The sequence below is a fragment of the Balaenoptera physalus genome (genome assembly GCF_965194825.1).
Source record: "Balaenoptera physalus genome assembly, chromosome: 2".
Classification (NCBI taxonomy): domain Eukaryota; kingdom Metazoa; phylum Chordata; class Mammalia; order Artiodactyla; family Balaenopteridae; genus Balaenoptera; species Balaenoptera physalus.
The window spans coordinates 146208084-146230712 of NC_138883.1; the positions used below are offsets into that span (position 1 = coordinate 146208084).

Here is a 22629-nt window from a genome sequence, read left to right on the forward strand (position 1 = left end):
TTTCTTTGTTGATGGAAATATTTTACATCTTCCCTGTCCGGTATGGTAACCACTAGACATGTGAACTGTTGAGTGCTTCAAATGTGGCTAGTGTGGCCAAGGAACTGAATTTTTATTTGTATTTCATTTTACTTCATTTCAATGTAGGTGACCTCATGTGGCCAGTGGCTGCCTTACTGGAGAGAACAGCTCTAAGACCTTCCCATTCACCCCGTTCTAAGCTTCTCGCTTTGTCCTCTCCAGGCCCCCTGAGCCCCTCTCACCTCTGCCTAGGTGCTTCTGCCCCTGTTGTCTGGCAGCTTGATTTGGACCTATTTCTCCAAATCCTCCTATTTCTTCAACCTCAGTCTCCACATTCTTCTCAGATACCGTGTTTGGCCTCTGACCAAACTGTGCCCATGAGGAAGAAACAGTCTGGCTTCGAATCCAGACTGCTGACCCCTGGCTTCCCCTCGGGGAGGGTGCTGCCCTGACAGCTTACTGATGGCTTAGGAGTAAGAAGGACGTAGTCCATCCTGGATGCGGCCGGCCACATGAACGACATATTTCCTCTCCTAGGACCATCTCCACCTGCTCTCTTGGGCGCCCCCTTGGGGCAGGACAAGGTAGGACTCTGACACATGAATAGTTCTTGGAAGTGAGAGGCAGATGCAAAGGGAGATGTCCTCAATCTTATTTTCTGTAGCTCTCTGGCTTAAAATGAGGCCCACTTTAATGGAAAACAAAACAAGCAGACAGGTGGATGACATCCTTTGTATGTTTACTATGGTACAGCAAGATCTTCCAAACCAGAGCCGATGTCCTCTGCTGCAAGCAGAAGGCCCTGGGTACACCCCTATCAAGTGGTCCAAAGGACATCCCCAAACATGACATTTAAGACAATTCTTCATTTCTCTGACAATGACTTCTCGAAGTGCACACCGAATAAATAAATAGAAAATATATCTTTGTTCATGGTGACGCCTACAAGAAATGTTTACAGACAGAACACACTATACATCTAATTCCCGAAAAAGGACCAGCTATTTCGGCAACAGGAAAAAGACAAGCATTTCAGAGGAGTGTGTTTTCTGTTTTTTTGTTTTTTAAAGGCCTAACTCATTTTGAGGCTTACAAACAGAAAGAACAACAAGAACAGTTTTCTAAGCAGTAAGAAAATTTGTGCTACCAAGAACATGCCCAGACACGGGCTCTTGGTGAATGGTTTAGGAAGGAAAGTTTTATGCACAGATCCTGCACTGTTAGACATATATACAACTCTGAGGATTTTCAAATAGATATTTTTTTTTTCCATGAACTGAACCAAAGACAGTCAACATTCCTGGCCATCTGAAGTGATCACATCCTAAGTGGTTCACAGTATGAGACCCTTGCATTAAGAGTTTAGGAAAACTCAACGGAACTATAGACAAGAAGAACATGAGGTCATTGAACTCTCCTCCCCATGGCCTCTGATCTGCCTGGAAGAGGTCCTTCCTGGGACCTGGGCCTTTGAAGCTGCCAAGTCTTAAGCAGCAGAGTCCCACTGTCACCTGCTAGCAGCGAAAGACCTGTTTAGTGGGGAAGACCTCTTTGGCAACTGGCTCAACCTGGGGAGTGGACTCTTGGGCCGAGTCTCATTGGGTGCAGCTGGGCAGATGGAGCCAAGGAAGGAAAGAATTTGTGGTTGGGGCAGGAAAGGGGACGAGACCCAGAGCAACCCTGGTGTCTCACGAGGGAGTATAAGCCACAGATAAGAGTTTTCTTTCTCTGGAAGCTCTCCTGGCTCTCTCCAAGGTGGGCAAGGGAGAGAGCAGGTTATTAGGCAGTGGCTGAGAGGGCCTGGGGTGGACCCAAAGCTCTTCAGACCCTGGAGCCACCTAGCTGGCTCACCGAAAACGTGTCTGCTGGGCGCGCCTGCAGACCTGCAGAAGCAGGTAGCACCAGTGCAGTCACCGCAGCTGCTGGGCGCTGCTCGGGAGGGCAGGTAGTTTGAGCCAAGCGGAGGCTGCAGGACCTCCACAGCCCAGAGGAGGGCGCCCTTGTGCGAGCGGAGGACCAGGAGAGAAACAGTCATCGGCCAACTCTCTTTCTATTCTGATCTTTTTTCCCTTCAAGGGGACTTGCCCCCGTTTCGCGAAGCCACGCAGGCCGGCTGTTGAGGCAGCGTGGTGTGGCAGTAAGTGCGGGGAGTGGGGCTCCCGTCCTGACCCTGCCCTGGCCGTGTGGTTCTTCCCCAGCTTGGGGTCTCATGTGTCCCATCCATACAACGAAGGCTTTGGACTAGGTGTTTCCTAAGGTCCTTTCCAGCTCTGAAACCCCAGGCTCACTGAGGTGTGAGCGTGTCCGTGTGGGGCTCCGCGAGGGCTCTCAGGGCCCCCGATGCAGGAGCTCCCCTTTCTCGACTTGACTCCGCCCTCTCTTGGAGTGGTTGGTGGGCCGGCTGACCCAGCGCTCTGGCCATAATGAGCTCAGCCCATCACCCCCTCTGATGCCCGCTTCTCTATTACGGGTGGCCAGCAAGTCGAGGGCAAAGGGCGACCTTGAAGTCACCCATCTTCGGCAGATGTGGGCAGGAACCACTCCAGAGGCTGCCTCATCTCTGCCCACCCAAATGCCCCTGCCCTTCGTTCCTGCAGGAAGCTTCCTGACCACCTGAGGGCGTAAGCTCTTTCCCTCCGGGAACTGGCGCTGGCATCCTCTTTACCTCTCTTGGCTTTCTCCGCCTGGCATCAGAGGTCCACACACCCGACCACCTGTTCCACCAGACTGCGAGCCCCTTGCCTTAGGGAGTGCTTCTCCCCGCTCCGTCCTGTACGCCCGGAGCACCCAGCATCATGGATGTTGGCTGAAAGGGACGTTCTCACCTACTGCTGGGTTCCGGGCACAATGTGAAAAGCCACAGCATCGCAGTTCTGGCATCTCAGAACTGAAAGGACCTTTAAAAGTCACCTAGTCCAACTCCCAACCTGGGTGCCATAGTCTTCTGAAAGGTTGAACCCCTCCGGAGGCAGGCTCGCCCTTCTCCGAGGGTAGCCGGTTCCATCTTGGTGAACGGAAGACGGAATCCCGGTCTACACTCCAGCTCCGAATCCCGCGGAGGTCGGTTCTTGCTCACAGTTAGGAAGATTTCCTTAGGACCAGGGCTCTTCCTCCTACACCGACCACCCTAACGTGCGTGCTGGAGACCATGGGGATCTGTGGACGACCCAGCACCCCCTCCAGGCTGCCTCCCAGCTGGGGCAGAGCTCCCGCCAAAGTGGACTTTTGCTGCCAGCGCAGCGCAGGTCTCCTCGTACGGTCCTCACACCCCCCCACCGCAGAGGCACAGATAGGAGAGAAGCACCCAAGAGGCTGCAGGAAAGAGAAGGTTTCCAGCATCAGCCAACACTGCCCCTGGGGCTGCAGGTAGACACTTGAGTGGGGGCAGGTGGCAGCACCGGGGGTCTCTGATACCCTCCCCTTGGCGCATCAGGGCTGACACGTGGCCTTCCCCGGCAGCTGCTGGACAGGGGCTGGGGGACCAGCCAGGCTGCCCCAGGCGGCTGCCGGGAGTCCACCGTCAGAGTCCACTGTGGGGCGGCGCTGAGGTGGCAGCGGTCCTCACAGCTTCTTCTTCCTCACCACGGGGACGGGCACAACTTGGAAGATTTTGGCATGGTGGTCCTCGGTGTCCAGAGTCACCCAGGTGGGCCGGAAGCTGCCTTTGAAGCCAACGAATGCCATTTTCTCTGAAAAGCAGTGATGTCACATGAGCAGAAACTTCACGAGAGCATGGCTATGTGCCACCACCTTCCAGGGTTCCCCATCGCCATTCCCCTGCCCCCACCAGGCACACCCTCCTCTAGCCACACTGGACTGTCCCCCTCCGGGAAGAGCTTTGTGGCCGGTTACTGGTGGTACCCGGCATTGGTTTGTACGGGGCACACAGGGTCTCACCTGAGCCTCCCAGCCACCTGTGCAGAGTGCTGGCTCTGGTTCCCACAGGAGACCTCCCAGGAACCCCAGCCACCTTTGAGCTGACCCTACAATTAGCAGCGAGTCTCTGAAGCCCAGTGTCCCTATCTGTCAAATAATGGCATTCATCTACGAGATGTCTGCCCCAGCTCCAACATTCTGTGGCTTTAGAAGGGACTTCTGAGAAGTGGCGGAATTTGCCCAAGGGCACCGAGTAGATGGTGCAGCCCAGACCAGAACTCTAGACTCCCGAGCCCCACGCAGGGCCCTCTGTCTCACAGCTCAGAGCTCGACCCCATCCGAGGGACTTGGGGATCCATGTCTACACTCAGGAACGGCCCGGCCTGGCAGGCAGCACACACCCATCACCACTGGGAAAGTGTCCCTTGACTTATGTCACCTTTATGTTCATCAACTTTTGGCAACAGGGTCTGAATTTAAAGGACAGAGGCCCCCAAATGCTTTCAGGACCAGGCTGGAGAAGATGCTTCTATTTTCCTTGTGTTCTCTTTTGGATTGTTTGAAGGACTTTCACTGTTCCTGATTTTTCTCTGAGAGCTGCCTGGGATAAGCGTCCCATATGATAGATAGGCTGCTAGCTTTGATGTGTTTTGCAGTCAGGATGGCATGGCCACTAAGGATGGCGGCTTTGGATTAGAAAAAATAAGGATCCAAATTCTAACCTTAAATTACTTAACTAATTCTGTTTCTTCACCTTAAGTGGAAATAACAGTACCTGTCACACAGGTTATTAATGAATAACTGAGATCGTTATTGGATGTTCAGCAAGGTGCAAGGCTGAGCATTACATGGTAACTACAATGGACATTATCATTATTATCTGGAGGGTTGCTCGGCCTCCCCTCTCGACCTCCCCCAGGACTCTCCCATCACACAGTCTGTAATGACAATAATGAAATGCTGACATTTCTGTCCTGGCTGGCTTCTTCCTTAAGGGGTCTGTGCCAGGCTTTATGGCAGAAGAGCTGTGTGACCTTGGACACGCCACATAGATTCTCATATGAGAGACTTGCCAACTGCAAAGGGCTGTACAAATGCTGGCCATCAGCTGGAAAGCTGCAGAAGACGTAGGGCCCCTGGCCGACTGGAGTAGCAGGAACTGGGTAGGAGGGTCAAACCGAGCCACTTTTCTGCTGATACTTTTGTGGAAAAAAAGGGCCACCTGCTGAGTCGTTAGGTGAGCAACTCGAGCAATTTCCTTCCGGTGCCTGGTCACAAGTTGGAATGCTGTTGCTGCGGGGCTGGGATGGTGACGAGGTGGTCTCTTGCCCACACACACCTGCAGACCACTAGTTGTGTTGAGGATTCTGAGACCCCACCCAGGTTTGGGGGGAAAGTGGTCTGGTCTCAGCAGCGGGTAGCAGCAGCCTGCGCACCGGGCATCTGGATTCACGGTCAGGGTAAGGCCCCGTCCACACCCCTTACCTTTCAGTTTGAGGCCCTTGTCTGCCCCGAGCTTTTCCAGCACTCGAGTCCACGGGCCTCTGGAGATGTATCTTCCCTTCGATGCCATGAGAACTATGGAGCTGAGCAAGAAGGGATGGATGAGAGGACTTGACGACAAGCTGGAGTCGGGGGTTCCCTGGGAGGGATGCTGGATTGTGCCTGGTGGGACTTGAGCTAGCAGTGCCCAGAGGCCCGCCAGGGACTGGGGAAGGGCAGCCTCTCCCGCGTGCCGAGCTGACCGGCTCTTTCCATGGGGTGACCCACATCCTGCGCACCCTCCCACACATCTGGCTGCAGTTGGTGCCCATGGCCTTCTCTGCGCCTGCTCTCAGCTCACTGCTGCTCCCTGTCTGTCCCCACAGGGGACACAGCAGGTACGCAGAGCACACCATCTGGGGGCCAGCGCCTATGCCGGGGCTGGGCACACAAACGACTGCAGCACGCATCTCTTAACTTAAATATGCGAACCCTGTTTGAGCAGGACTGGATGGAGACATGGTGCCGGAAGAAGCCAGAGTGCGGAGTCAGCCGGTGCTCAGCGGAGGGTTAACCCCTTAGGTTCACATCCTCCCTCTCTGCTCAGGCAGGACGGTGTAACTGTTCCATTTTACAAAGGGGGTGATGGAGGCAAATAGTTACCGAGTATCTGAGAGGACCTGCCAAAGGGGAAGCCGTGCCTGGGCGGAGGCAGAGGCTTGGAGCAATGGGCGTGCCCAGCCTGAAGGTCCTGACTTGCAAAAGCCCAGCTTGGGAGCAGAGAGTCTCTATTCCCCTGCCCTGGTTGCATTCAGGCCAAAATGCTGAGAAAACAGCCGTCGTCGTGGGGGCAGACTCAGCCTGCTGGACCAGACGGCAGGAAGTGCACACCTCCCCCAGGAATAGAAACAGGGGCAGAGGCCCGACTGGGGCTTCTAGTTTGCAGCTCAGAGGAATCCTGTAACCACAGACCACAGTCCAGACATGGAAAAACTGTATAGGATCCTGGAAGCCGTTGTTACCCCCATTTGTGTCCCATTGGGAGCGGAAGGCAAGCTCTTAAAATGCAAAGAGCTTGTGTGCAGGAGGGGCAGAGGGGAAGGGAGCTGGGACTGCATCTGGCTCTTCAGGAAAGCAGAGGGATTGCTGGGTGGCTGTTAGGAGACGGGGAGCATCGCAAACACATCCTCAGCTTTGGATTCGGGCTCTGTTCCCGTTCAGAAGAAAAGCTAACATCCCTTTGGCTCAGTGAAGCCTTCTTGCTGGGCCGGACTCAGACAAAGGTCAGGCCCTCCAGGCGGGGCTCCCAGGAGCGGGACAGGGAGACAGCGCTTCTCGTGCGCCCAGCCTCCTGACAGCACCCAGAAGCTGCCTGCACTCTTCAGGTGTCCCTCTCTGTCTCATATGGGCATCTCATGCCCTCCAAGCCCCTGACCTGTCAGCACGGAGGTCCCCACGGGGTGGCTGGGCAGAGACAGCCCCTGAGAGCATCCCTGAAGGTTCGGGTGTGAGCAGCGGCCTCCTTCTTTCCCTGGGACCCTGGGGCAAGGCTGACCCTGTGGAGGGGGTGGGAAAGGGGGGCGGCCTGGCTTGGGCCTGCGGTGACAGCGGGGCAGGACCTGCCTTGCCCCATCCCCTGCCGCTTTCCCGGAGGTCAGAGCGGGGTCTGGTGGTACCCAATTCCTGTCTGGGTACCCAGTGCCAACCCAGGGCACGGCTCACACCAGGTACTTGGCAAGGTGCACCAGGGCTGCAGCACGGGCTGAAAGCAGCCCTGCATGGGGTAGCCCCACGCCTCTCACCCCTGGTTCTAAACAGAGCAGCCCCGCATTTCAGTTTCTTATTCCAGGCTTCTGCATCCTGTTTCATTTCCAGAAAAAGTCCTTTGGCCTCAAAAGGCATGAAAACTAAAAATCTCTAGATGATCATGTATTTCCCCAAATTGGCAAATCTGGGCCTTCTGTATGAATCTGCATGTGAAAATATCATGCTAAAGAAGCTTGTGATGGGGGAAGAGAGTGGAGACCAAAGGTGGTTAAGCGAAACCCCATTCTTTGGAATCTCACATAGTGTCTAGCTTAGTTCATGCCCATCATGCGGCATCTCGGAAGTACATTTGTTTTCGTCAATAAATATTTACCAAGCACCTCCTATATGACAGGTACCACGTTAAGCACTTAGACTGTCTGCTGTGCCAGGTTGTGGCTTTGGAGTGAATTCTCCACCCATTATACTAGGAATGTAAATATGAGTTAGATATGGTCCCCACATCAAGAAGTCCATACCCTAGATGGGGGAGTAGATGTGTCCACTGGTCCTACGGGGTGCGGGGGGTAGGTAGAGCTTTTTGGTTGGATTGGAAGAGACCTCACCAAAGAGGTGATATGTGAGTTAGATTTGGAAGGTGGTGGGGGGATTACCAAAGATTTCTAGGAAGGGGACAGGAGATACATGTATTTAAGAAGCTCAACCCCCCCAGTATGGTGGGTGGATTCGAGAGGGGGAGGCTGGACAAGGGAGCCTGCTGGGTGACTGCCGACAGTGTGGGTGGCAGACAGGGAGGCCCCAGACAGAGCAGCGATGCAGAGGATGCCGCAGGATAACTAGCAGGAGAGCAACGATGCAGGTAGAGTTGACAGGATGTGGTTATAGAGCGTGGTGGTGGCGCAACAGAAGAAAGACAAGAGCCCAACATGATGCCCAGACTCGAGGGTTTTTCCCACTGAAATGTGGAAAAGAGGAGTGACTGGTTTGGGGGATTAAAAAAAAAAAAAAAAAAAAGAAATGATGAGAATTCAGTTCCATAGGAGACATCCAGGTGGCATGGTCCAAGTAGCAGTTGGATTAAAAGTATCTGGTGTTTCAGAGGGAGATCTGGGCTGGAGATTCTCAAGAGCCACCAGCATTTGGATCATACTGAAAGTGTGGGAGGGGATGAGCTCATGCCGCGAGAGTGGGTCGTGATGGGGGCACAGGGCCAGGGCAGGCTTCCCATTTGTAGCTGGGTAGACCGTCCACCTCAGTCTGACCTACATTCACCGCGGCCCTGGCTCCAAAGGCAGAGGCACCAGGCAGGGAAGCTTCCCAGCCAGCACCCATGATGTGTGGGCAGACTGTGGACACTCCCCAAGCCTTCTCAGACCAGACTGTGCTGAAGGTCTCAGGGACAGGGAGGGGGACTCGGGCAGGGGTCTGCGGCGCCATCGGCCAGTTCCCGAAGCAGAGGTGCACACTCACTTGTCGGGGATGGCCAGCACGTAATTGAAGAGCTGCCACGGGATGCCCTGCAGGATGGCGGTCCTGAAGCTGGCTTGGCTCAACACGTGCCCTTGTCTCCCGTCAATTACCACCACCTGGATGCCATCCTCCGAGCTCGGGTACTTCTTCCCATCCACCTGCAGACAACAAGCAGCACACAGTGTGATGCAGGGGTTCCCAAAGGCAGCAGAGCCCCGAGGTTCTCCTGCCCCGGGGGATTCCCACGCAGACTCTGAAGACAGAGGTCGCCGGTGCGGCTCTTCAAAGCATAAAACTCACTTCAGTCAGTTCCTTGCAAACCTCTGTAGTGGGCTGAGTGATGGCCTCCCCCAAAGATACATCTACTGCAACCTGTGAAAGTGACCTTATTTGGAACTAGGGCCTTTGCAGAGGTAATTAAGTTAAGGATCTTGAGATGAGGTCATCCTGGATTTCAGATGGGCCCTGAATCCAGTGGCAGATGTCCTTATAAGGACTAGGCAGAGGGAGGTGTAAGACTCAGACACATGGGGGAGAGACCATGTGAGACAGAGGCAGAGGTTGGAGGGACGCAGCTACAGCCAAGGAACATCCAGGGCTGCCGGCAGCACCAGAGGCTAGAAGAGGCCTGGAACGGACCCTCCCTCAGAGCCTCCAGGGGGAACCAACCCCGCCAGCGCCTTGACTTGGGACTTCTGGCTTGTGAACTGTGAGAAGATAAGTTTCTGTTGTTTTAAGCCACCGGGTTTGCGGTCATTTGTGACAAGAGCCCTAGGAAACTAACACCACGTCTCAGTGAGCAAAGCCCCTCTGGGCAGGGGTGAGGGTTGCTTACTTCGATGTAGGCAAAGTCGTTCAGAAGGTGGAAGAAGCGCTGCTTGGCACTTTCCATCTTGACCTCCAGGAAGTGGTCCTTGGTCTTCTGGAAAATAAACAAAACCCAGTGCGGTTGTCAGGTTTGTGGAGTCAAGTGCACGGCCCGATGGGTGGTCAGCCCCCTCACCGCCCCGTACCCCCGGTCACGGGAAACGGTCTGAGGAGCGCAGCAGATGCCTGGAGGGGACCCTGGTGGGGTCTGGGCCCCCTCGGAAGGCCCGGGCTCGCTGTCGGCCACTCACCAGCTGAGAACCAAAGAGCTTCTTGGGCATCGGCACGTCCACGACGGCCTTCTCCGCGAACTTGGGGTAGGCTGTGGCCGCACAGTTGCTGATGCCGGCATTCTTTGGGATCAGAGCTTTAATCTTTATTCTCTCGCAGCCTTTCACGGAGCAGAAGGCGAACTTCTCTCTCTCGTTCTGAGCTTTCAGCTTCAGGAAAAGCAGCCTGCGCACAGGAGCAGAGCGGGGTGGTTCCCTCCGGCGTCCACAGCCTCCTCTTCCTCCCCCTCCTCCCCCACCCCGCCTCTCCCAAAGGCATTTACCCAGAACTACGTGCCGGCCACAGTGATTAGAGCCGGTGGGCCCTACAAAATGGATCTGTGTTTACCACAAGGTTTTTTGTGTTTTGTTTTTAATTTTATTTATTTTTGGCTGCGTTGAGTCTTCGTTGCTGCGCGCAGGCTTTCTCTAGTTGCGGCGAGCGGGGGCTACTCTTTGTTGCAGTGCGTGGGCTTCTCATTGCGGTGGCTTCTCTTGTTGCAGAGCACGAGCTCTAGGTGCATGGGCTTCAGTAGTTGTGGCATGCGAGCTCAGTAGTTGTGGTTCGCGGGCTTAGTTACTCTGCGGTCTGTGGGATCTTCCCAGACCAGGGCTCGAACCCATGTCCCCTGCATTGGCAGGTGGATTCTTAACCACTACGCTACCGGGGACGTCCTACCACAAGGTTTTATGTGGGTGGAGAAATTAAAAACAAATGCATTGAAGAAAAAGCTAACACTGACACTTTTCATTTTCTGAGCACATACTCTATGCCACGCTATGCACATGCCGTAAACTGACATATTATCTCATTTAATCCTCAGACGGTCCAGTCCAGCAGGCACTGTTATCATCCCAATTTCTCAGAGCCCAACGGCTCAGAGAAGTGAAGTGACTTGCCAGGACCACACAGCACAAAGGGGACAGAGCTGGGATTTTCCATCCCAACCCTGTGCCTGGTGAGGAAAATGCTCACCAAGGGAACGTGTGTGAATGTGAGGAGAAAGAGGGAAGCAGAACTGGGCGGGCCATCTGGTCCCTAGGGCTTGGCTGTTTTCAGCACAGGAGCCCAGGAAGCCCAGCTGGGATGACTTCCTGAAGATGCCTTGCTTCCCTCTGAGGAACACCTCCACTTTGTTTGAGTTCACTTGAGCGGCTTTACGTTTCTTGACATCAAGCAACCCCTGAATAGAATAGTGTTCATATGGAAGAACTGCTGGGGGAATCTATGCTCCGGCTGAGAACAAAGCTTCTTCCTCTGCATTCCATGCTCTGCATGGGGCGGGGGCAGCTTTGAGCTGCTTAGGAGGAAGGCAGTTCAGTGCTGCCTGTCATCATTTCTCCACCAGAGGCTCCCACACAAGGTCAGAAACCACCCGAGGGGACAAGGTCATGAGCAAAATCCCAGAAAGAGACCCAGAGACTCTGTTCCTAGGGCCTCTGCACAAGACTATCAGTATTCAGGTTTCCCCACTGCCATGGTATATCAAATTATCCAAACTGGAGGGCCCTAGAAGACCATCTAGCTTCCACTCCTTATTTTCCAGACAGCAGCTGCCCTCTCTAACCCTCACCTTCGACATGCATGTGTCCTAGTCAGCTGGAGTGGGAGGCCCTGGCATCAGTAAGCCTGGGCTCAAATCCTGGCTGTGACCAGGTGGTATTTCAGAGCAGCCCTACTGACGGCCGTGCACCTGAATACTACACTTATGTATAGTTTAGCATTACCTCGCTTAGGTGGCATCTGGCAAACTCCAGGACACAGATGAAATCACCTGAGTGTTTTTTTTTTTTAACCTCAAAGGATTTACAGAGGTGATTCAGGGTGTGAAATATATTTCACACTTCGGGACCCCTTCACTTGTAGCCTACTTACTTTTTATTTTACCCCCAATTATAACAAGCTGGTTCTCAAGTGTCCTAGGCCATAGCAGAATAGAAGGTAGCCATTGAAAGCACGTGCTCTGAACGTGAGTAAGAAAGAGCAACACATTTGTAAGGCAGAAAGATCATGAAAACAGCCCTAAGAATTCAAAAAGCCCAAGAGTTTGGGCTTTTGCACAGGCAACAGACATCCTGTAACCCATCTCATAGTCCCTAAGGCTATCATTGAATTAAAGCACAGCATAATAATCAATAGGTATGATGATTAACTAAGCTACCAACAAAAAGGTTGAATTAAGCAGCAAAATCTGCTTGAAGGGGAAAAATCACAAATTTTTAAATGTGTTGATCAAAAAGGTTCAACTTGTTTAGTGGCCGTTTCCGTTTGAAAAATTCACACCTTTGCAACATCCCAATTCTCACGATCCTATCGATAAAAGAAGAAATTATGCGCAGGTGGTGCTGTGAAGACTTTTACCTTATTACCATTTTTAAAATCATAATGTTGATCGTTTCCGCTGTTGTATGAAGGACATTTAATTCCCCCTCTGGTTTTCACATGGAAGGGTTTTTCTAAACACCCCTGGACCCGGCCCATCCCCTCACTGACGTCTTCCCGGGGGAAGTGGAGTGACTCGTGTGGTTGCTGGATGGGGCTACACAGGTCAGCCCACAGAGCGGCGGACTCTGGTCTGCTCCCCCTGCACCCTAAGTTTTGGGAGTTGGGCTTTGAGTGGGGAGCCCCCCGGTTGCTCAGGGCTGCCTGGGACTGGGTAGGTGCACCCGGGGACAGCATTGGGAAGATCTGTTCCCCAGCAGCTCCGTCATCAGTAGGACAGACAGTTCCTTCTTCACCTGCTGTCGTGCCCCACCGCTGGCGTAGAACTGATGTGGGAAGAGGGGTGCTACTTGCTGCTTCCCCTAACCCCAACATTTTTACTTACGCTTCTGACTTTCAAATTTGAATTTTCCTTTAATCAAACCGATAAAGCCCTACCTTTATAGATATTTCTAAGCATCTTCTATCTATCTCATTATCCTTGATTTCACTACAAGAATGGAAAAAATGGCCGTAAAACAATCCTTTACCCTTAGTCCCCGGAGGGCTGGCTAACAACAGCTTCACCGCTTTGGAGACGTGCTGGCATTCTGCAGATGTTAGAATACTCTCTTTTTAGGGGAGGCGACCAAATAGGTCACTGTCTCCGGGAACAGTACTCTGTCCCCATTGGATCCCTGCTGAATAGAACCTAGTGCAGTTCAGCAAAAGGGGGAGGATTTTGGTTACAGGTAGGTGTGAGCTCAGAACTAGCCATGCCAAGTTTGTGCGGTGTCCCCGGAGCAAGTCATTCCTATTTATCCTGTGCCTTCTTTGACCATCTCTAATTTTTTTTTTTTTTTTTTTTTTTTTTTGGCCACACTGCGCGGCATGTGGGATCTTAGTTCCACAACCGGGGCTCAAACCTGCGCCCCCTGCAGTGGAAGCGGGGAGTCTCAACCACTGGACCACCGGGGAAGTCCCTGCCCATCTCTAAATTAGGGATAATATCATCTGCTCCGACTGAGTTGTATGGAATTGAGGTCCTGTACCACATTTTCTCAGTTCTAACTAAGATTCATTGCTTTCACTTTTTTTTTCCCCCTGAAATAGGTATATTCACTACAATCCATGTGTATATTAATAGAGTGCTTATTTTACTCCCAAAGCGTCACAGCTTTAAAAATGTCATTGGTGGACGGCCCAAACTGCCTGAGAATAGAGGTGCCTAGGAAAGGATCCTACATTAACCGGCACCAACTGCATGGCGGGTGTGAGGATTGTTGGGAAGGCCGGGGGACAGCATGACAATGACCGCTTTCCTGCAGCCAAGAGGGAGCTCCTCACCCCGAGTCCTCGTCCCAGTAGTAGTGGCTCTTGCCAGGGTAGCTTTGCTCCACTTTGTCCATCTGCAAGGTCCTCACGAAGATGCCCGTCTTGGACGTTTGCTTCAGCAGGCGATTGTGAACATCCGAGAGGATAGAAAAGGTGGTGCCCCGGGGGTAGCAGAGCCCCACTCGGATCCAGTCGCCCCTAGAACCGGAAGTGCAGGCAGGTTACAAGCGAGGATGTCCAGGCCACAGGGCCTCCTCGGTGTGCCTTGGCCAGAGACCAAAGCATTCTCCACCAAGTGGCACTTCCACTTCTCAGTGGGAATTTTTGAAAGAAGGCTTGCTGTTGGTAATGACTGCGTCACAAAGTGTTCAAGGAGAGAGGGAGAAGCGGTGACTGCAGTGAATGAGAGGGATCATTGCAATGGGTCGGTGGGGCGTCCCCAGGGCCTGCATTGGATGCTCTATGTGGATCGTTGGCTCGGGGCGGGTGCAGGGGTGGGGAATGAACGTTCTTTCAATAGGGCTGGAGTGAAAGAGCCAGGATCTATAAGACCTGGATTCAGCCCCTTCCTGGTCCAGCCTGACTGTGGGGCCCATTTCAACTCTTTGGGTATCATTTTCTGCAACTGATAAGTGTCTGTCTCACGGGACTACTGTGACAAGTTAATGATGTGCATAGAAAATACGTGAATGTAAATACATGAAGCTCTCTCCAGATGCCCTCAGCTTAATCCCTCTAACTCGCAGAGCCTTGTTCCCGCCCCCTTCCCCCACATAAAATGGTAACGAGAGCCACCAGGGATTTCTGACCATATACTGAGCCCTTCATAAAGCCAGGTCCTGGGTGAAACGCCTGCCAAACACTGTCCCACTCGATCCCCATTGCAGTTCTGCAGAGTAAGACTATCCCCATCTCCTAGATGAAGGAACTAAGGTTCCCAGGGGTGAGATGCCCTGCCCGAGGTCACCCACGCCCAGAACGAGGGCTCAGCCCAGGTCTTCTGATTCTTAACCACCGAGTGATGTCACGTCTAGATCCATCCTCGTGCAGGGATGGCGTGGGCGAGCCTGAGGGTCTGCGAGCGGGAAGCCCGGGGCTTTGCAACGAGGCATCGTTACCACTGCTGCTTTGAGCTCAGCCAGAGCAGCTGTCCCCATGTCACACTGCTCCTGGCCAGGCACCCACTCACCTGTTGAAGTTGATGAGCCAGATGGTGAGCTCGGCAGGGGCCGTCTGGTCCCAGTGGATGGTGTAGCCCTTCCGCAGGGTGACGACTGGTTGGTACTGCTGGTAGTGGGTGCTCCTGGTCAGGGCCCCCTCCAGGGAGAGAGGGTGGCTGGGGAAGTCGTTCTTGATGATCTTCATGCGCAGATTACTGGTCTTGTAGGCCTGAATGTACATCTTTGACAGCCCAGAGAGGAAACACACAACGAGGCAATGACAAGGGATTATTCCAAGAGCGTCTGGTTAGCATCTGACTACAGACTACACTTTCAAAAGCACTTTCTCTTCACAGAGCCCTTTTTAGAAAGCTTGAATGAAAGAAGGCCAAATAAGGGGGCATCTCTTCCTGCTGGTGAATGCAGCCTGAGCCGTACCGTGCAATCCAGCGAACGCTTTCTGTACACCTTCAAAAAAAAGTGTAGAGGAGAGACCAGTGTAAACTTGAGGGGAGTCGGCTTAATAGTCAGCGAATTTTGGAAAAGGACGGGTATCAGGAAGGAGGAGGAAGGGAGAGAGTTTTATTACGCTTCTGCTGCAAATGCAACTCCCCTTTAACCGGCTGCTGTCCTGTCTGTATCTGAGAAAGAGCCTGATGTGTTGCCTACTTCTCCCCCTGATTCTCAGTGTCTGGCCTGTGTGGCCAGTCCATGTGGCTATCAGTGCACATCGGGGGATGAATGGCATCTCATTTCAGAGACAAATATGAAAGCAAGACTGTCAGCACTGAGTCCAAGGGACAAAACAAAAGAGCCCGGATGATTTGGGCCACCCTTGGTTTAAAACACTGTGTCCCGATAGAGAACAGACCTGTGGTTGCCAAGGGGAAGGGAGGGAGGGAGAGGGATGAACTGGGAGTTTGGGGTTGGCGGACACAAACTATTATATTTAGAATAGATAAACAACAAGGTCCTACTGTATAGCACGGGGAACTATATTCAATATCCTGTGATAAACCATAATGGAAAAGAATATAAAAACAAGAATGTCTGTATGTGTATAACTGAGTCATTTTGCTGTACAGCAGAGATTGGCACAGCATTGGAAATCAACTCTACTTCAATAAAAAATTCGTTAAAAAAAATAAAACACTGTGTCCTGTTTTAGGACCTGTCCCATTTCATTAGGTGACATCCCTGTAGCTGTGGCCAAGAGAGACCATCGCATCAAGATGCAATAATGTTGTGCCTTTGGAAAGAAGGGGTTACCTTCCTCTCTAGTTGTATCACATATAAAATGGGAAGAGAAACTTCAACCCTGCCCTAGTATGGCGTTGTCATGGGTATAAGAATTTAAAGGTATAGTAAAGCCTTTTGTAAGCTGCAAAGTGGAGGGAGGAGATTACTAATAATAATTCACCAGTAGCCAGGTATGGTAACCTCCAAGCTCTAACTAACAATCAGCCCTTTTCGGCAGAAAATAAGCAATGTATCAGAAAGAAAGGGTGGGAGGGAAGCTCAAGATCAAGGCTCCACATGGGATGTCTCGCCCTTGAATCAGGGATGCTATAATGCCCGCAGTGTGCCTGCAAGCCTTAAGGGTTTGGTCAGCCTTTAGTTATTCAGGTCATGACCCCAATCTGTCAGCTCCTTCTGACTCTACTTCCCTTCTTATCTGCCCTAGACCGTCAGGTCGGCCACTCGCTCCCGCAGCACCAAATCCCTTGCCCTGCCCACCCATCCAGACGCCTCGGCCTGGGTCATTCCACGGGCCCACCTCCTCTGCAGGGCTCTGGAGCAGGGCTGAGAAAGTCCTGCAGCCAGGGAGAACGGTGCCCCTTCCATGCTCCGTCTGCAGTCTCCACTGGGTTTGCAGCACCACCTGGCACTCCTTCCACACGCCTCTGTCAGCATTTTCCAGTCTCCACGGCACCTCTTCCCAACCTGATCGCTCTTTGCAGGCCCCCCGGCTCAGGCCCACTCTCTGCCCTCTCAGTGCATGACCTCCCCTTCTACTGCGGAAAGAAATAGCCTGGACCTCCCTGCCCCTGGCCCCTGCCTTCCTCTTTGCCCCCCCTCCTGCTAACGCCGGCCCCTCCCGCCTCCGCTGGCACCTGCTCCCAGCACGGCCCCGCCTCCAGGGGCCCACCTCGCCCCCCATGGCCCTTCCCCTTCACTGGCACTAGCCCCCTGCCCCATCCCTCCCCAGACCCGAAATCACTTTTAGCTCTTTTCTCTTTTTTGGGGGGCCGTGCCTCGGGGCTTGTGGGATTTTAGTTCCCTGAGGGATCGAACCCAGGTCCCCTGCAGTGAAAGCATGGAGTCTTAACCACCGGACCACCAGGGAAGTCCACCTTTATCTCTTTTCTAATGCCCGGGATGCTGATGCCCACAGTGGTGAGAGTGATGCCTGCCTGTGGGCTGGGTGTGAGGATTCCTCATTCCTACGTTTTCCTGCCCCTTCGGGGGTCACTGGGCTCATGTGCTTCCCTCCTGTTCTGACAGCTCTTCGTTTCCTCGGGGGCTCTCTCCCCCTGCTTATCTAGTCCTCAGCTATCCTTCCAAATAACATCAGTAACAACACTACAGTAACTCATGTTTTCACATTCCGGGCTCTGACTCAGCCTGCTGTCCCATGTGGCCACTGGGCACTGGAAATGTGGCCAGTGTGCCTAAGGACCCAAATTTTAAATCTCATTTTAATTCATTTAAATTTCAAACCCAAAGCGGGTAAAATAGTTTTCCAGCTAAATAGTTAAACATAGCTTTATTGTTTGGGTAGGACTAGCTTTTACTTTAATTGTAGAAAATTCGAATCCAAATTGAGTGGGCTCTAAGTATAAAATATGCAGGGAGTTTCCTAAGACTTAGAACAGGAAAAAAATATGAATGTAAAGTGCCTCATTAATGATTATTTTATACTGATTACATGTTGAGATGGTAGTATTTTGAATATATTGAGTTTAACAAAGTATATTATTAAAATAGATGTCACCCATTTCTTCTGCCTTTTTAACGTGGCTACTAGGACATTTAAGATCACCCGGACGGCTTGTGTTGTATTTCTGGTGGAGAGGGCTGGTAAAGCACTCTATGTGCTCATTAAAAGGGTTCAACTATTATCCTGATTTTACAGATGAGGAAATTGACACTCCAAGAGTTTAGGTAACTTGCCCAAGGTCACACAGTTAGTAGGTGCCAAAGCCTGACTTCTTTTTCTAAGCATTCTGCTTACAAAGTGTTTTCACTTGGACTTTTTGAAAATCCTACTGGGTTAGCAGAAAAAAATAAAAAGAAAGAAAGAAGAATGAAGAAGAAACCTATGTCCCTTTCTGGCCTGGCACAGAGGCAGGCATGCAGTAGGCTCTCACTCAATGCTTGTCCTGTGAGTGGGTGACTGGGGACACTGAGGAGGTGTGCCCTGCATCCCCACCTGTGCATAGCGCCCGCTGCAGATGGCACCTCTCCAGTCCGGAACGTTGATGCAGTCTGGGTGCCGGACCAGCCAGTTGTCGTCCTTGGTGAGGTAGGACCCAGGGTACTCGGACACGGAGCCGTCCACGTCATGGAACACTGACGTCTTGTCCCCGTCCATATCCAGCTGGTTGAACCAAGGCCCGGGCTCTCCGAAGAACACTCTGGAAGTAATCTAAACAGAGCCCAGGAATGTGAGGCTGGACCAGAAGGTGAGGGGAAGCAGCAGCTGTCGTCAGGCCAGGGCGAAGTTTCCGATTTCCAGACGTTACAAACCAGCCAAACCAAAGATGCTCTGGGGCAGCATAGGAAAGCGCATGGCTGACCTCTCGGATGGAGCCAGAGAAACAGCCAAACGTTCACTGTGCCTCAGCTCTCAGACCCAGCACGTTCTTTTGGCCTCTGCTCGCTGGAGGGCTGGCTGCTGTGTGTGACCCTGGAGAGAGCTCTAATACGCGGCTCAAAACACTGCAGGGATGGGGAGGCAGGCACAGGAGTGTGTGCGTGTGAGAGTGTGTGTGTGTGCGTGAGTGTGTGTGTGAGAGTGTGTACGTGAGTGTGTGTGAGTGTGAGAGTGTGTGTGAGTGCACGCGTGTGTGCGTGAGTGGGTGTGTGTGAGTGAATGTGTGCGAGTGTGTACGTGAGTGTGCACGCGTGTGTGCATGAGTGGGTGTGAGTGTGTGTGTGCGTGAGTGTGTGTACGTGGAGAGGGAATGAGGCTGAGGTGGCAGTGAATGTATGAGAAAGTACATATACATGTATAATAAACGCACACACACACGTCGCGTGGATATGTGTGAGAGAGAACGTGTGTGAGAGTGTGCGGTGTGTTTCAGGAAGACAGTCTTTCAACATGAGCCCTTGGAGATTTCCATGGCTGACCTCTTTCAGGCCCTCCGTGGCCTGAGTAAAGAAATTCAGTGACTTGAGTTTCACATCTTTTCCCTGAGGCTGCCAGGAACTGGGCAGACAGGCAAAGGGCAGGAGCAGAGAGCTGGAGGAGGAGGGGAGGTCTGAGAAAGCTGTAACCCAGACAAAAGGCACCAGGAGCCCTGGACCTGCCTCGTCTCAAAGCGCAGCCCTTTGTCCTGACCTCCTCAGCCCCGGCTCCTAACTTGTTGGCTGCCGAGGGCTAGGAGGGAGAAATTAAACAGAGCATCTTCAGCGACGATTCCTTTGGGAATTGCTGGGGGGTTTTTTTAGATGAATCGTGCTAACTGAAGTGGCCCGGTCACCAGACTCGGTAGGTCGAACCCAAGAGCCTTGGAGGAACAGAGCCTCAGAACCTGGAGGGCAGTGGAAATTTCCTTCTGAGGCTTGGGTGGGTTCTGAGCAGGGTGAGGGCAAATGGGCATTTACCCAGACTTGACCTGTGGGGCAGCCTACGCTTGTACTTTTCCAGTTTGGATGCAGACAGACCTGGGACGTGGCCCAGCCTGCTTGAAGGAGAATGTTCAACCCCTGCGGTGGTGGCAACGGCTCAAACTCCAGGCCCCCCAGGGACTTGTGAATCACCGCCCAAAGTCTGGGTTTGCTGGGAGCTTGCCCTGGCGCCTCGAGGACTCACCGGGACGTCCTCAAAGGCAATGCCGGTTACGTTGTTATGGGGGCAGCTCTGCCAGGCGTTGTTCAGACGGAAGGCCAGGGCGCTGGTGTGCCGGCCCTCCAGGGCTGCAAACTTGCGGAAAGTGCAGTTCTGGATGTTGATGGGGCCGTCGTAGAACTGAATTCCTCGGATCGGGAAATTCCTATGGAGTTAAGGAAGCCAGATGTCAGGCTGATTGCCATGCTGTGCCGCCACATTGTTTACACCCTCCGAGGTGGATGGTAAGAGACCTTCTGGGTAAACCATTCCTGATTCCCACCCCCAAAACTCCCCCTATAACAGAACATTATTGATGCATTAATTAATTCACTGAGAAAGCATTTATGGACACAGTAAATGTCAATAAATGATTACTCGATGAATTATTAGATGGATGGATGGATGGATGGAGAGATGGATGTCTAGCTGCTGGCTTGGGGTTTGAGAGATGGTCCTCTATACAAACATTTCCCCACATATTCCCATCCTATGAAGAGTCATTGGATAAATACTGTAAATATTACCGGAGAGAGCCAGTATCATGTCCCTTGGGAGAGTAGAGCCATTACTCAGTATCGCCTTGGTCTCAGTTGCTATAACAATTTAATTAGATTAAGACCCAGATGAGCTTCCTCTCTGTGAGTAAGCCTTTCGATTGGCAGTATGCTGGGTTTGGGAAACTAGGGAGAGGAAGGACACAGAATGGAAGGTGATAATGAAATGGAAAAATAGCTGCCTGGTGATGTTTCAAGCTTCCCTAGAAGGGAGGGCAGGCCCCCCTGGGAGGGCAAGACTGTGAACTGCCAGGGGACCCCAAGAAGGGCCTGATACCCCAGAAGCAGGGAAAGATGGAGGAAGAGGCAAAAGGCTTGGAGCTGGAGCTAGGAGGGGCTGGAGGAGAACTGGGGACTAGGAAATTCTGCCTTCAGCCCAGCAAGGGGGCAGGGTGCTCGAGATGCCTCTCCCCTTTGCCACGGACTCCCGAGCAGGGCGTGGGAAACAAGGGCCTAGGAGGGGCTGGCTGGGCTGATCCTTTCTGGGCCTGGCCCCAAAGCTAGGCTTGCTCATTCTTCAAGCCCAATGTTTATGCTTTTACTGGTATCTCTACTTCTGGGTCAGGGCCTTCTCCTTCCATGGTGAACATAAAGAAGAAAGGGCAGAAAGAGGGACAAGAAAGCAGAAAAAGGCAATCTATGGGGAGAAGTCACATTCCAGCTGGTCCCTATCTTCAGCGCTGAGCTCCCCTCATCAGATACGGTTCCCTGAGGAAGGGCCTGGTAGCACCAGTCTCGGCAATGCGCCTTCAGCACACGGTATGCCAAGGGCTTCTGGTATTTCTGTATTTTTATATTTGTAATTGATTAATGTCATCGCCTTGAATCCTGGCTCTCATGGAGTGGCTCCATGCATTTTTCCATTTAAGGTATTTTAGGGACAGCCCGTTCTCACTAGCTCTATATTTAAACTGTGTGCTTACTTTACCCTTGGACCCCGACCCAGGCCCATACAGGATGAATCCCTCACTATCAGGACCGTGAGGTCCCGGGCTCCTGCTCACAAATGCAGTTTGAGGGACCTGCCTGAGTCTGACAAAGCTGTCAGGCCTCCATAAACAAACTCACCTCTGGAAGTCGTCAGAACATTCTGGCCCTGGGGAGGCTGGTAACCCTCAGCGAAGAAACCCAAATATGCAGACCCAGAGTTGCTCATAAAAATGATCTGAAGGGATTGCTACACCACTTAGGCTAGACAGAAACAAGGGCTTCTGGATCACTCATGCCAAAGGAGACTGTGGTTCTCTCTGCAAAATCTTTTCAAAGATACCCATCCCACTAGCGCTGGGAGTTTAGGCCTATGTCCTACCTGTAGAGGCAGGAAGGACATATTCCTAGAGAAAGAGAAGAAAGCTCAGAGGGGCAGAAAGGGCTAATCTTAGCCCTCTGCTGCTTGTGGCTCAGAGTCTTGTTCTCTGGCTTGAATTCCTGTCTGAGCAGAAACACCATTAGAAGGAGAGACTTCCTCACCACTGACCCAAGCTGCAGCTTTCCGAGGAGTTAACCAAGTCCCTTTGCTCTGTTGGTGCGTCAGCTCTCCAAGTCACCCCCTCCCTCTCCAACCACCTGCTTATCATCCAGCAACAGAGAGCCCGTGACCCTCCAGGACAGGCATGCTATTCTGCTGTTTAACAAACCTGACTGCTAGAAAATTCTTTCCTGCACAAAACCAATTCTAACCCTAACATAGAGCGAGTTTCATCCTGTATGCGCACAGCAACCCTGAGAATGTGTGACAGCATCTCCCGGGCTGTTCCCCCAAGTCTGGTCCCAGTTTCTGGTTGAAGATCCCAATCTGCGTGTGACTATCACTCTACCACCATCAGAGGTGGATGAGATGCTCCGAGTGGGTGTGCTGTCCAAGGAGAGAGGAAGCCACGGTCGCCCATCCTGGACTCTAAATTCCCGTTAACGTAGCTCAGAACCACGTTATACGTTTTGACAGCTGTGTCTCCCTGTTGACTCATATTCAACACAGTTGTTTGACTTCTCTCTCTGATTCTAGATTTCACCCCCCTGCTGGTTAACCTCAATTGTTTCAGTGATTTCTCTGACCAGTAGAGGACAGAGGAATTCATAGTCAACAGGTAGAAATCACATCCTAGCATCTTTCCTTCCACTGCTATCGTTTAGGTTAAGCCACGCAGAACAAAGAAGCTGCCATGCTTGCAAACCTACTGGCCTATGGGGAGGGTCCTTCCGCTGTGGTCCAAGCCACCTGGGCCCCAGATCCTGTTGTCCATCATCTCCGTCCCCACATTGCCACTCTCGCCAACAAACAAGCTGTTCTTGATCTCCTGCTTGGAGCCATCATCATACGGGAAGGTCCCACCACTGTAGAGAGAAG

General features: G+C 52.4%; 1 protein-coding gene across 1 annotated transcript in view; it reads right to left on the reverse strand.

The window, feature by feature from the left end:
* Positions 1-743: 743 nt before the first annotated feature.
* CEMIP (cell migration inducing hyaluronidase 1) overlaps positions 744-22629 on the reverse strand; it is a 160256-nt gene continuing 138370 nt past the window's right edge. Inside the window, exons 20-29 of the mRNA XM_082448918.1 lie at positions 22461-22616; positions 19711-19891; positions 18103-18318; positions 14699-14910; positions 13522-13707; positions 9735-9939; positions 9452-9538; positions 8617-8774; positions 5383-5483; positions 744-3710 (exon numbers count right to left, since the gene is read on the reverse strand). Of these exons, the coding sequence (XP_082305044.1) occupies positions 3583-3710; positions 5383-5483; positions 8617-8774; positions 9452-9538; positions 9735-9939; positions 13522-13707; positions 14699-14910; positions 18103-18318; positions 19711-19891; positions 22461-22616 (1630 nt within the window). The 3' untranslated portion in view covers positions 744-3582. The remainder of the gene's footprint in view (positions 3711-5382; positions 5484-8616; positions 8775-9451; positions 9539-9734; positions 9940-13521; positions 13708-14698; positions 14911-18102; positions 18319-19710; positions 19892-22460; positions 22617-22629) is intronic.